This window comes from Stegostoma tigrinum, chromosome 13, assembly GCF_030684315.1.
Source record: "Stegostoma tigrinum isolate sSteTig4 chromosome 13, sSteTig4.hap1, whole genome shotgun sequence".
NCBI classification, from domain to species: Eukaryota; Metazoa; Chordata; class Chondrichthyes; order Orectolobiformes; family Stegostomatidae; genus Stegostoma; species Stegostoma tigrinum.
Window position 1 is genome coordinate 40,223,427 of NC_081366.1, and position 12,310 is coordinate 40,235,736.

At 41.4% G+C, this 12,310-nt stretch overlaps 1 protein-coding gene across 14 annotated transcripts in view; it reads right to left on the reverse strand.

The window, feature by feature from the left end:
- The window catches only part of cxxc5a (CXXC finger protein 5a), a 36,458-nt gene that overhangs the window by 11,145 nt on the left and 13,003 nt on the right, over positions 1–12,310 (reverse strand). For 7 of the 14 annotated variants that reach the window (XM_048543116.2, XM_048543114.1, XM_048543112.2 and 4 more), the window contains one exon: positions 4,761–5,717. In XM_048543116.2, the coding sequence (XP_048399073.1) occupies positions 4,761–5,552 (792 nt within the window). In that variant the 5' untranslated portion in view covers positions 5,553–5,717. Of the gene's footprint in view, positions 1–4,760; positions 5,718–7,792; positions 9,062–11,839; positions 12,181–12,310 lie in introns of those variants that run through there. The other 7 variants (XM_048543106.2, XM_048543104.2, XM_048543108.1 and 4 more) reach the window with 4 other exon arrangements.

The following is a 12,310-nucleotide window of genomic DNA, read 5'->3' on the forward strand; positions in this document are numbered from 1 at the left end:
CCCACTGATCCCTTACATTTATGACAGGTAGCGGGTAACATATTCGGCAGCCCACCTACCCTTAAGGCCTGTTGAGACAATTAAATGACCGATTAGGAGGTATTTGAGGAGCTCATTCTGCATCTGTTGCTTTAGTATGTGCGGCTGGGAGGCAAAAGGGAAGTGCCAATTTTCAGTCCTCAAGATAAAAGTTGTGGATGAAAGTGGGTCATCCTAACTTTTTGGAGGGGGGGGCAGTTTAGTTGTCTATCCAGGACATCTCTGCCCTGAAATGGTAGCACTCTTTTACACTTCCCTCTCTAAAACCAGACCCATTGCAGCTAGCTCAGGCCTCCAATCACATTCCATGTAAAATGTCTGAACTTGCCTTTAAGACCATGAGACACCTTGTTACTTCTCCAGTTTTGCTTGTTTTCCCCAGAAGCACTGGTGTGATAGGCTGTCTGGCCTCCTTCTGTGCCATGACAGTGTTGTGATTCAGCGCTATCTCTTTTTTTAAAAATATTTGTTCATAGGAAGTGGTATTGCTGGCTAGGCCAGTATTTATGACCTTTCAGAAGATGGTGGCGCACTGCCTTCTTGAACTGTCACATTTGAAGTGATGTAGATACAGCCAAAGTGCTGTTAGGGAGGGACATCCAGGATATTGACACAGAAACATGGAAGAAACTGCAATTTTGTTCCAATTCAGATTGGTGTGCGGCTTGAAGAACATTTTCAGGTGGTGATTTTTCCGTATACCAGTTAATTTTGTCGTTCTAGGTGGTAAAAGATCAGAGTTTGGGAGGGTACTATCTAAGGACTGGTGCATCATTGCAGCGTATCTTTTAGATAGTACGTACTATTGCCACAATACACTGATGGTGACAGTGAATGTTGAATGTGTTAGATCAGATGACAGTGAAGTATCTTTCTTTGAAGCGGATGATGTCAAGTCTATTGATTGTTATTAAGCTGCACTCATCAAGGAAAATGGTAAATATTCCATCAGAGTCCTGCCTCGTTTCTTAGGAGTTTAAGGTGAGAAGAGAAAGCTTTAAAAGGGACCAAAGGGGCAACTTTTTCGCGCAGAAGGTGGTGCGTGTATGAACTGAGCTGCCAGAGGCAGTGGGGTGGAGGCTGGTACAATTACAACATTTAAAAGGCATCTGGATGGATATATGAAAAAGAAAGGTTTAGAGGGATATGGGCCAAATGCTAGCAAATAGGGCTGGATTAATTTAGGATATCTGGTCAGCACGGACAATTTGGACCAAAGGGTCTGTTTCTGTGCTGTGTGTATCTATGACTCTATGAATGATTTACAAGTTTTGAAGCATCAAGAAATGAGTTACTGCAGAATTTACAGGCTCTGATCTGGTCTTGTAGCCACAGTTTCTGGTCAATGGTAACCACTTATATATTGATAATGGGTAATTCAGTGATTATAATGCCATTAAACATCAAGCAGGCATGTTTGAACACTTTCTTGGTGGAGAAGATAATTGGCTGGCACTGCTGTGGTGCAAATTTTATTTACCAATTATCAGTGTAAGCTGGATGCAATTCATGTCTCATTGCATTTAAGCATGGACTGCTTCAGTATCTTAGGAGTCATGAATGGCGCTCAACACTGTGCAATCATCAGCAAACATTCCCACTTTTGACTGTATGATGGAGGGAAGGTCATTGATGAAACAGCTGAAGATGGTCGGGCTTAGAACTCTGCTCTGAGGAACTCCTGTAGTGATGTCCTAGGACTAACAGCTATAACCATTTCATTTGGGTTAAGTGTAGGCCCACCCAACAGAGAGGCTACCCCCAACCCATCAGATTCCAACTGACTTCAGCTTTGAAAAGTCTCTTTGACACCACAACTGGTTAAATGCTGCCTTGATGTCGAGAATCAAAGTTGTAATGTGATCAGGAATGGAACAGCAGGTTATTGTTGAGCAAGTGCCACTTGGTAGCACTGGTGACAATCTCTTTTATCCTTTTGTTGTTGATTAAGGGTAAACTGATAGAGTGGTAACTGGCTGTGTTGCATCTGTCAGTGAGGGAGACTTCCTTGGGTCTATTGGACAAAGTGCACCTTTACTATATAAAAATCAGGTGTCTGTACAGAGGTGACTGATTTGTGTCGGTTTACTCTTAATACAACAGACAATAGACAATAGGTGCTGGAGTAGGCCATTCGGCCCTTCGAGTCAGCACCACCATTCATTATGATCATGGCTGATCATCCACAATCAGCATCCTGTTCCTGCCTTATCCCCATAACCTTTGATTCCACTATCTTTAAGAGCTCTATCTATCTCTTTCTTGAAACTATCCAGACACTTGGCCTCCACTGCCTTCTGGGGCAGAGCATTCCATATATCCAACACTCTCTGGGTGAGGAAGCTTTTCCTCAACTCTGTTCTAAATGGCGTACCCCTTATTTTTAAACTGTGTCCTCTGGTTCTGGACTCACCCATCAATGGAAACATGCTTCCTGCCTCAATCAGATCCCCTCTCATCCTCCTAATCTCAAGCGTATACAAGCCCAGTCGCTCCAATCTTTCAACATACGATAGTCCCGCCATTCTGGGAATTGACCTCGTGAACCTACGCTGCACTCCCTCAATAGCAAGAATGTTCTTCAAGTTTGGAGATCAAAACTGCACACAATACTCCAGGTGCAGTCTCACCAGGGCCCTGTACAGCTGCAGAAGGACCTCTTTGCTCCCATACTCAATTTCTCTTGTTATGAAGGCCAGCATGCTATTAGCTTTCTTCACTGCCTGCTGTACCTGCATGCTTGCTTTCATTGACATCAGTATCAGTTGGCACAGCTGTGTGGCTTCTTGGTGTCATACCAGAGAAGAGTTAGGAGCCTGCTGTAGTGCATAGATCTGAAGTCACATACAGGGCAACCAGGGAAGGATGGCAGAATTCCTTTCTTAAAAAGATTGTTATTCGGCCAGATGACTCTTGGCAGTAGTGAAAAATGGGTGCCACTTATACACCTCTACCAAACTTTTAATTCCATTGACTACCATCCTTTGAAGGTATCACAGCACATGTTGAGCATCAGTTGTTATATTCTGTTTTCCAAACTTGTAGTTATGTACTTGTGATCAGAATCCAAATGAAACATGTCATTAGAAAGTACAGACCAAACATCTAACTTTGCAATGGGAAAGTTAAACATAAACTTGAGTGACAAAAAGGCAAGGGTACAGAAAGCTATTACACACGAGTGGCTGTAAGTCTTGAAGGAAGAGATGATAAGCCAGAAAAGTTTTTAAAAATTACTCACATCCTTATCCTTTTTTAAAAACAAAATCATAAATACATTTTTCCAACATACTACATGTCGCTTCTGTTCCTGGAATTACATTTTTCCACTGTTAGTAGCAATGACACATACCAAATTAGTTTTTCAGTTACATACGTGAGAGTACAAAAACATTAAAATGTTGTTTTTAAAATGAACATACTTAGTTAACTATCTCTTTTTTTTGTTTAGTAATGTAGTAGCAACAAGGCAAACCAGAGTAGGGCTTATACAGTTAACGGTAGGGCCCGAAGGACCACTGCTGGACAGACACCTAGCGGTGCAGTTGCATAGATTCTTGAAAGTGGAGGTGTAGCTAGACAGGGTGGTGAAGGCGGCATTTGGTGCACTTGCCTTCATTGGTCAGTGCATTGAGTGTAGGAGTTGGGACATCATGTTGCAGCTGTACAGACCATTGTGAGGCGCCTTTGGAACAGCGCATTCAGTTCTGATCTCCCTGTTATAGCAAAGATGTTATGAAATTTGAAAGGGTTCAGAAAAGATTTACAAGGATATCACCAGAATTGAAGGGTTTGAGCAATAGGGAAAGGCTGAATCAGCTAGGAATGTTGGAGGCATAGGGGCGAGCTTATTGAGGTTTATAGAATGATGAGGGGCATGGATTGGGTGAAGCAGAGGTCTTTTTCCTCCAGAATAGGACAGTCCAAAACTAGATGGCATAGGTTCAAAGGTGAGAGGGAAAAGATTTAAAAGGGACCTGAGAAGCAACTTTTTCATGCAGAGGGTGGTGAGTGTATGGAACAAGCTGCTAGAGGCAGATACAATTACAACATTTAAAAGGCACCTTGATGAGTACATGGTACACATCTGGAAGAGTTTAGAGGGATACGGCCCAAATGCTGGCAAATGGGACCAGAGCATGTTAGGATATTGGTCAGTACAGACGAGTTGGACCAAAGGGTTTATTTCCTTGCTGTATAGCTCTATGACTCTATAATAAACGAACAGGTGGTGTTGTAGTAAAATACCATTTATCTTTTAAAGGACGGATGATTGCAACATTTAGGAGTGATTTTTTTAAATAGTATCTTGTGTGACTGTGGATAAATAATTGCTGATTAAGATCCAGACTGCAGATTTCATGAGAACAGGGAGCTGTTACAGCAGTTGAAAATAAATTCTAGAAAAGGACCAGACTGTCATTTGCACAAAAGCATAAATACTGAAGTTTTTGCTTTAGCAGAACTTGTATTCCTGAAAGGGAAATACTGTACAATAATTATACAAAATTAGCAGAGATATAAAAAACAAACAAACAATCTCAATGCATTGATGGCTACGTGAATCCTTCAAGCATCACTATTAAAATGCAGCACTTCATTATGTTAAAATTATTTCTTCCCATAACTGAATGCAGTTTGAATGGTTCTACCCAGTTTTTTCTCAAGCTTGGGGCAAAAGAAAATAAGTGAAACAAAGCTCCTTATAGAGTTACCCTTACCTCCAACGCCGCTGTTGGCTTTTTTTTAAGTTCCTCACATTTTCGCAGTTTGCAAATTTGGTGGCCAGTTTTGCGATTTCTACAGCTACTGCATTCCTCACAATTTAATCTTCTTCTGCAGGGCTCACACATGCCACATCGCTTTCTCTTCTTTTTTCCAGAATGAATGGCTGAAGCAAGGTCATTCTGCAACGGATATTCTACCAGACCGGCCATTTGAAGTGCACTATCTGCCATGAATATCCCAGCAGGAGTCATAATAAAAACACCAGGATTCAAGGGAATTCCACTCATGAAGGGTAAATCAACAGGACTGCTTATTGCCTCAGCAGCAGATACCACCTCCATGTCAGAAATCCCAGCTTCTCGCTCACTGGAGAGGAAAATATGCTCGGGTTCTACCTGCTTTTGAAGGTCTGAAGAAGCAATGTGCACTTCATTCTGCATTTCTGATGAGCTTTCCAGTGACCTGTCAGATTTATCTAGCATGTGCGAGACTCTTTTGTGCTTTGAGGTAGTACTGTTTGGAACAACTGTTGTTTCTTTTCCATGTACTAAGATACTTCCATTCGGTGATTGCCCGTTCATTGAACTGGTACTGCCAAATGTAGAAAAGCGAGTTGACGTGCGAGGTTTCTTTAGAACTTTACTCAGCGGCTCATTAATTATACCACTTCTGCTCCTTTTTTCCAATTCAGCAGTAAGTTCATCATCCTTAGAGTTATCTTTTTCCAAAGGATCTATGGTCTGAGAGATTTGTTGCTCAGTAAGTTTGCTGGCATTAGACATCATTAAAGGTTCAGAAGTATTTTGAAAATCAAAATTATGCAGTATCTATGTGAAGCAGCACTCTGTTACCAACTTGACCTGGAAAAATGTTGTAAATCTTGGCTAACTCAACAGATGATCCGCAAACCTCTGTGCACCTTCTGCAGTTACCCCAAGGACGATGAGGCTCTTTAAATGAAGGAAATAAAAAATCGTTATCCTTGGCCTTACCTTTATGGCAAATCTTTTTTAAAAAATCTAGTTTACCAATGTGTCATCTCACTTGCGAGATAAAACAAGACATCATGAAAATAATTTTCCAAACATTTCACAACGTTGAAATGATGTACTAAGAACACATATTGCTGAATTTCATGACCATTTCTAACATCCTATAAATCCATATATTTCTGAAATCCTGACACACTTATGCATTTAAATTTTCCTAACCTGGCAACAAATGCCAAATAAAATTCATTTAGAAAAATGAATTACAAATAATTGTGACTGTGCTATGAGCTAAATTCCCAAACCAAAATTTTAAGAAAAATTTCTGTGAAGACATTCAACTATTTATCTCAAATTGTTACCTCAAAGCAGCTATTGTAGCATTTCACACAACTGTAAGCTATTTCATGCTGGAGTTGCTCATGAACTCTTGTCATTAGCTATTTGTTTTAGTTAAGTGGAGATTGCATAAATACATCGAATCTGAGATCACCCACATATGGATTCACAGTCAGGGGATGCATCTCAATTCCTCATTGATGAATTCTCAATTTCAGCCATGTTGCTATGAGAGTTACAGGGCACATCCTCGATTTTCCCACAGCATGTGGCAATGGAGTTGAATGAAAACAACGTTTTGCAAATTCTTTTTTAATGTGCAGCAGTATGTTCACAAATGTACCGGCGCAGGCCTTTGAACAGGTCAGCTATTTCCTGGCGGTAGCTTTTGTATGGGCCAGTGATGGCAGTAAAATGGGAGGAAATCATACTCTTCCAAAACAGGGCTGGGTATGTATTTAATTTCTGGCTGATTTTCTCCAGTTACCTCAACTCTAACAAAATAAATCATTAATTTTCTGGATTAGGAAGTCCCCAAGCCTTAAACTAGAAAGCATGTGGGGGTGAAATCCAATTTTGGCAGGTGGTACATCACAGATGGTAATGTATTCCCTATTCATTACTCATACAGTCTATCTTGGCTTTAATGGAAAGAAAGATGTTCATAATGTATAATGAATACCTGATATTGATGCCCAAACTGCAGCTCTCCTTAAGTGAATCTGAAACTAATTATTTTTGTGAACTGCTAGTTTTCAAAGTATCCAGAGACTGTTTTCTCTAAATCGGCTAAGTATTATCTCACAAAATTAATTTTAGCTTTGGGATTGCTTGGCTGGTTTGGAATGCAGAGTGATACCAACAACACGGTTCAATTCCTCTAAGAGCCGAGGTCACTATGAGGTCCCACTTTCTCAACCACATCCCTTGCTTGAGGCATTGTGGCCTTCAGGTTAAAGTCAAAGCCAGTCATTTTTCTCTAATGAGAAAGCAGCCTCTGGGACTATGATGATATTCACTTACTTAGCTTTAGTGCCACATGATTTGACTAGTTTTCCAGTGGCGATGACAATTCTGCATTAGTGTATTCACAACATACAGAATTAAATCAGTAGACCAGTGTTTATTAAAAAGGCCTATCACACATTCATGCTTTATCTTTTTAGTAACTGAGTAAGCGTAATCATTCCTTTTCCTTAAGAGAGGAAATGATAATTGAATAAAGGAAATTCTGAAAAAGTGATTGATGTAATCCCTTAACCTTCAGCATGCTTCATTCTGCCAAACCTTAATTTATCTCCGGATTCTGCTTTCAGGTTCATTTCTAAATTCTCTCCACCACTCATTTCACTTTTAGGACCTTTCTGAAAACCCATTTCCTTAACTCCGTTTTCAGTAATTTCACCTAATATTTCCTTCCCTCTTCAGTTCAACTTCCACTTCTTTTTATGATTATGTTTCTGTGAAGCACCTTGGGATGTTGTTTCTGGTAAGACACTGCACAAGTGTTATTCTTATTGTCAAAAGCATGGAAAAAAATAAACAGATGGACATGACTTTTTTGATCTCCATTACATAATAACAGCTGGAACTGAAAGCTAATCTCATTAACAGCAACCATGAAACTACTGCCTATTGTTATAAAGACCTATCTGGCTCGTTGCTGTTCTTTATGATATGCAATCTGCCATCCTTACCTGCTCTGACCTACATGTGATTCCAGATCCACAATAATGTTGCTGACTGTTAGATGTCCTCCAAAATGGCTGACCAAGCCGCTCAGTTCAAGGGCAATTAGGATAGGCAATAAATGCTGGCCTTGCAAGTGACACACACACACCCAATTAAATCAGTCAACATGTAATCCCGTTGTTTCAGCACATGAACAATATGAAAGTTAATACATTTGGACAAAATATCACAATTTCAATATTATTTCAGAGACTGTAAGAACTGCAGATGCTGGAGAATCTGAGATAACAAGGTGTAGAAGTGGAGGAACACAACAGGCCTGGGTCTAGGCCTGAAACGTCAACCTCCCTGCTCCTCTGATGCTGCTTGGCCTGCTGTGTTCATCCAGCTCTACGCCTTGTTATCACAGTTTTAGTATTCATGAGATATGCTAAAATTTGGAGTATTTTCTCCAGGAGGACAGGGTTAAAGAAAATTAATGCAGCTTTTCAGCAAGGATGACAATTCTGCATGACTGTATGGAAGCGTACAGAATTACAACATTAGACTGGTGTTTATTAAAAAGGCCTATCACACGTTCACACTACCTTTTTAGTAACTAAATGAGAATAATCATTCCTTTTGCTTGAGATGCAGATTTTTTTAAACTTAAACAATGAGCAAATAATAAACACATTACTGAAAATAATCCCAACTATCAGTGATAACTTCGATGGAGTAGAACAACTTCTCAAAAAGCTGTCAGTTGCAATTTTTTTTAAAACTTGCAATCTTTCCCGCGAGAAGTCTTCATTAAAATTATTACTTCTCAGCCTGAAAATTCTTCTGACGACTGCCAAATTTGTAATATACTGACTAACGTTTTCACACAATCTGTGAATGATTTGAAGACAAGCAATGTATTCTGTCTTCAACAGAGAAAACTCTTCATGAGAATTCAATTACGCCTTGACAGAGAGTTTTCTGATGACTATCTGAAAGTTTTTAATTAATAACATTAACCACACAAAGGTTTAGCTATGAATAATTTAAAATATCTGTAGCTCTGGACACACAGTTAGAGTATAAAGCCTACACAAACAAATTCAGACATTTAGCAGTTATTTAAGAAGTCACTGCATTTTTAAATTTACCACAACACTTTTGATATTTGTAATAATGGGAACTGCAGATGCTGGAGAATCCAAGATAACCAAGTGTGGAGCAGGATGAACACAGCAGGCCAAGCAGCATCTCAGGAGCACAAAAGCTGACATTTTGGGCCTAGACCCTCTCTGATGAAGGGTCTAGGCCTGAAACGTCAGCTTTTGTGCTCCTGAGATGCTGCTTGGCCTGCTGTGTTCATCCAGCTCCACACTTGGTTACTTTTGATATTTGCACAGTTTTGAAATACATTCCTCTGCACATCAGCAATACTTGAGTGTTCTATTCTGTTCAAATAAAAAGCACTGAATAGCCAATACAAAGCCACTAAAAAGTATGAGAAAGGTTTTTAGAACCCACATAGACGCGAATGTAACTGAATAGTGATTAAAGATACCGCCACAAAATAATGTACTAGTTTTCTGCCACCAGCATGTTTCACCCAGGCAGGGGGAGGGTGGTCCTCATAACATTCCTAATCTGGCAATAACTGCAGGTAAGCTCATCTAAAAGCTCATTCAGGGCAGTTTTCCGATGTTGGTAGCAGCGGTCTGCTCAGGCTGGCTAAGTAAATGGAGCCATTCACACAGTGGGTAGCCAGCAACAGCAAGCTCTGGGAATCGAGTGAAAGCTGGAATGGTGCAAAACTAGGTCTTAGTATTGGCACAATTCAGGTTGCCAGAAGAATAGTCAGAAAGCACTTGGACAATGCACCAGACAGCTGTGTGCTGGAACCACGGTGGCAAAAGGGGAGGGGGCACAGCTTTCAAATATTACTGGAAAGCCACCTGAGCAGAAAGAAAATTACAAGTGACAACAGATACGCCACTATCCACTATCTGATTTTGATTTTGAGAAAAACCAACAGCCTTCTCAAGACAGTCAAAGCCATGGGCATCAGGCAGGTAGATGAGAATGATAAGAGATAGGAAGGCAAGAGGGACCATTCCTCAGCATCAGATAAGATATTGAAGACACAGATACACACAGAAGGCCAAAAAATAAACACTGGAGGACACTTCACCTCTCCAGGCAGTTAGTCACATAAATGTGTTTTCTTATTGTGGAAAACCTCACACCTCTGTTTGCTAGGCCCTGGCAGCTGGGCAGGAACAACTTTTGGTCCAGCTCCTTCCAAGGATCAATAGACAACAGACAATAGGTGCTGGATTAGGCCATTCGGCCCTTCGAGCCAGCACCACCATTCATTATGATCATGGCTGATCATCCACAATCAGTATCCTGTTCCTGCCTTATCCCCATAACCCTTGACTCCACTATCTTTAACTATACATCTATACATTACTCCATCTTGCAACTCAAAGATTACCTTTGTTTGTTTGTAAAATCAGAGCAGTAAACACAATTCCAGACAACTGGATCTCACAACCCGATAGGTCAGTGCGTTCCTTCTCGTGGCTGAATTCCCCAGACACAGAATCGTACCAATTGTACCAATATAACTATAAAGACATGATATGAATGTCAGGTGAGATTCACCAACAGACGGTCTTCGACTCCCTCAATGTTCAACTGGTCTCTGATCACAACAAGAGCTTCCTGCATTGGAGTGCTCACTTTTTCGGCTGCAGCCATGATTACTTCATCTGATGGCAGTCCAAGGTGCTCCAGTTCTTTATTCAACTCACAAACATAATGGATAGATCTAAGAGATTTCTCTTAAAGAGATGATTACTCACCCCTCTTCAAGAACTCAAAACAGAGATGCCAAAAGTCACCATCTCAACAATTGAGCTTTCTGGGTTCTGAAGATGTTGTTTCAATGCCTGGGTTGGTCAAATGGTCCCCAGCAGTACACTCTTGTAAACCCCTCACGTACAGTGGTGATTTGCTGAGCTCTCCATGCACAGCTCTCCAGAGAGGTCTGGACCTTGAAGACACGATGACATTGAAAGGACGCAGCTCATTGAAGAAAGAAGGAGGAGCAGAAGTAAGATGCAGATCACAGAAATTCCCTACTTGCACAGGAAAGCAAATCAAGCCTACAGCAAGGCCTGAGGGTCACATCAGGTAGACATTAACAGGGATCATCTGATGCAGGCACATTTCAGCTGAGCCCCTCCAACATGGTATGGAACTCACTTTTAAGATGCCTCTGAGAACATGACCACACAAAACACACAGCTTTAACTCCTACCAATGATGGACACACATCTGTCCACAAAAGTTTCAATGTCACTGTTCATAGATCCTTACCCTCCTTCAACGTACCATCATTAATAAAAGGAAGCTCACACACACACACGTGTTCATGGATCAATACTTACAGTGTTCAAAAAGGCAAAATCTGTACAGTAACCCAATTGGTGCTCTGCCTCTGCCCTCAACATCTCTGCAGTGTTCGCAGTTGACTGCAATAGATCTGATTGAGTCATCTAGCTTACTAGTTTTTACAACTGGCTGAGACACGTGGCAGTCATCTCCAATGTGGAGCTGGCAGCCTGGAAGGGGGATTTGAATGAATGCACCTCCAGAGTGATTGCAGGGGGAGGTGGACACTCCTTCGGAGCATCCAAGGAATAGATGAAGATTGCGCCCCATGAGAATGGCACTCTCATCCTCCTCAGTGGCAGCCTCAGCTCTTGGCTGGCACTCCAGCCTACCACACAGGAGCACCAGCTGAGGCACAAGTGGCATTTCCTCCGTGTATCTCTGCACCATTTGAACCAGAGACCAATCAGAGGCTCAGCAATGGCATACAAAGATCAATGCAGTTCCTGCATAAACTGCAAATGCTGCCATGCATAATTTCTCCATGTGATTGGTCACTCTCTCAATGAAAAAAAAGAGTTAATAAATTCAAATCCCGTCAGCCACAGTGGCACACGAGCTGGAGGGGCTCTGCCATTCTGAGCCCATGACTGTACATTGCCACAGGGAACTCTAACCTGTAGAAGTGCCTCTGATACTGCTAATCTAACTATAGCATCCGTTCAGACTCCTGGTGTCCTGCATCTGCATCCAGCTGAGCAGGGCTGTGTTTTATCCTCGATCCTCCAAGGGGGCACGGCCCACAGCTGCCTCTTTTACATATTCCAGCTCATCCATGATCCGCTCACTCATCACCCTGTGCTATGTAATCACACACGAGTACCCACCAAAGAGCCAGAATCGGCAATAGTGGAGGGTGTGCTTCTAAAGATGCGACAGTGCTTAGTCTGAGCTCTACTCTAGCACTGGCTGTTCCGCAGTTGATGAAGAAGTCTGTCGTGGCACCTCAGGCCAGTACCTATGGGAGACACAAAAAAATCATGAGAGCTAGCCTTTAAGAACAGGTAGTCCTGCAGAGTGCAGACTTCCCAATACATGCTATCAGGTGGATAATGGCACAATGCATCGATGTTTGTAGTGAGAAAAGC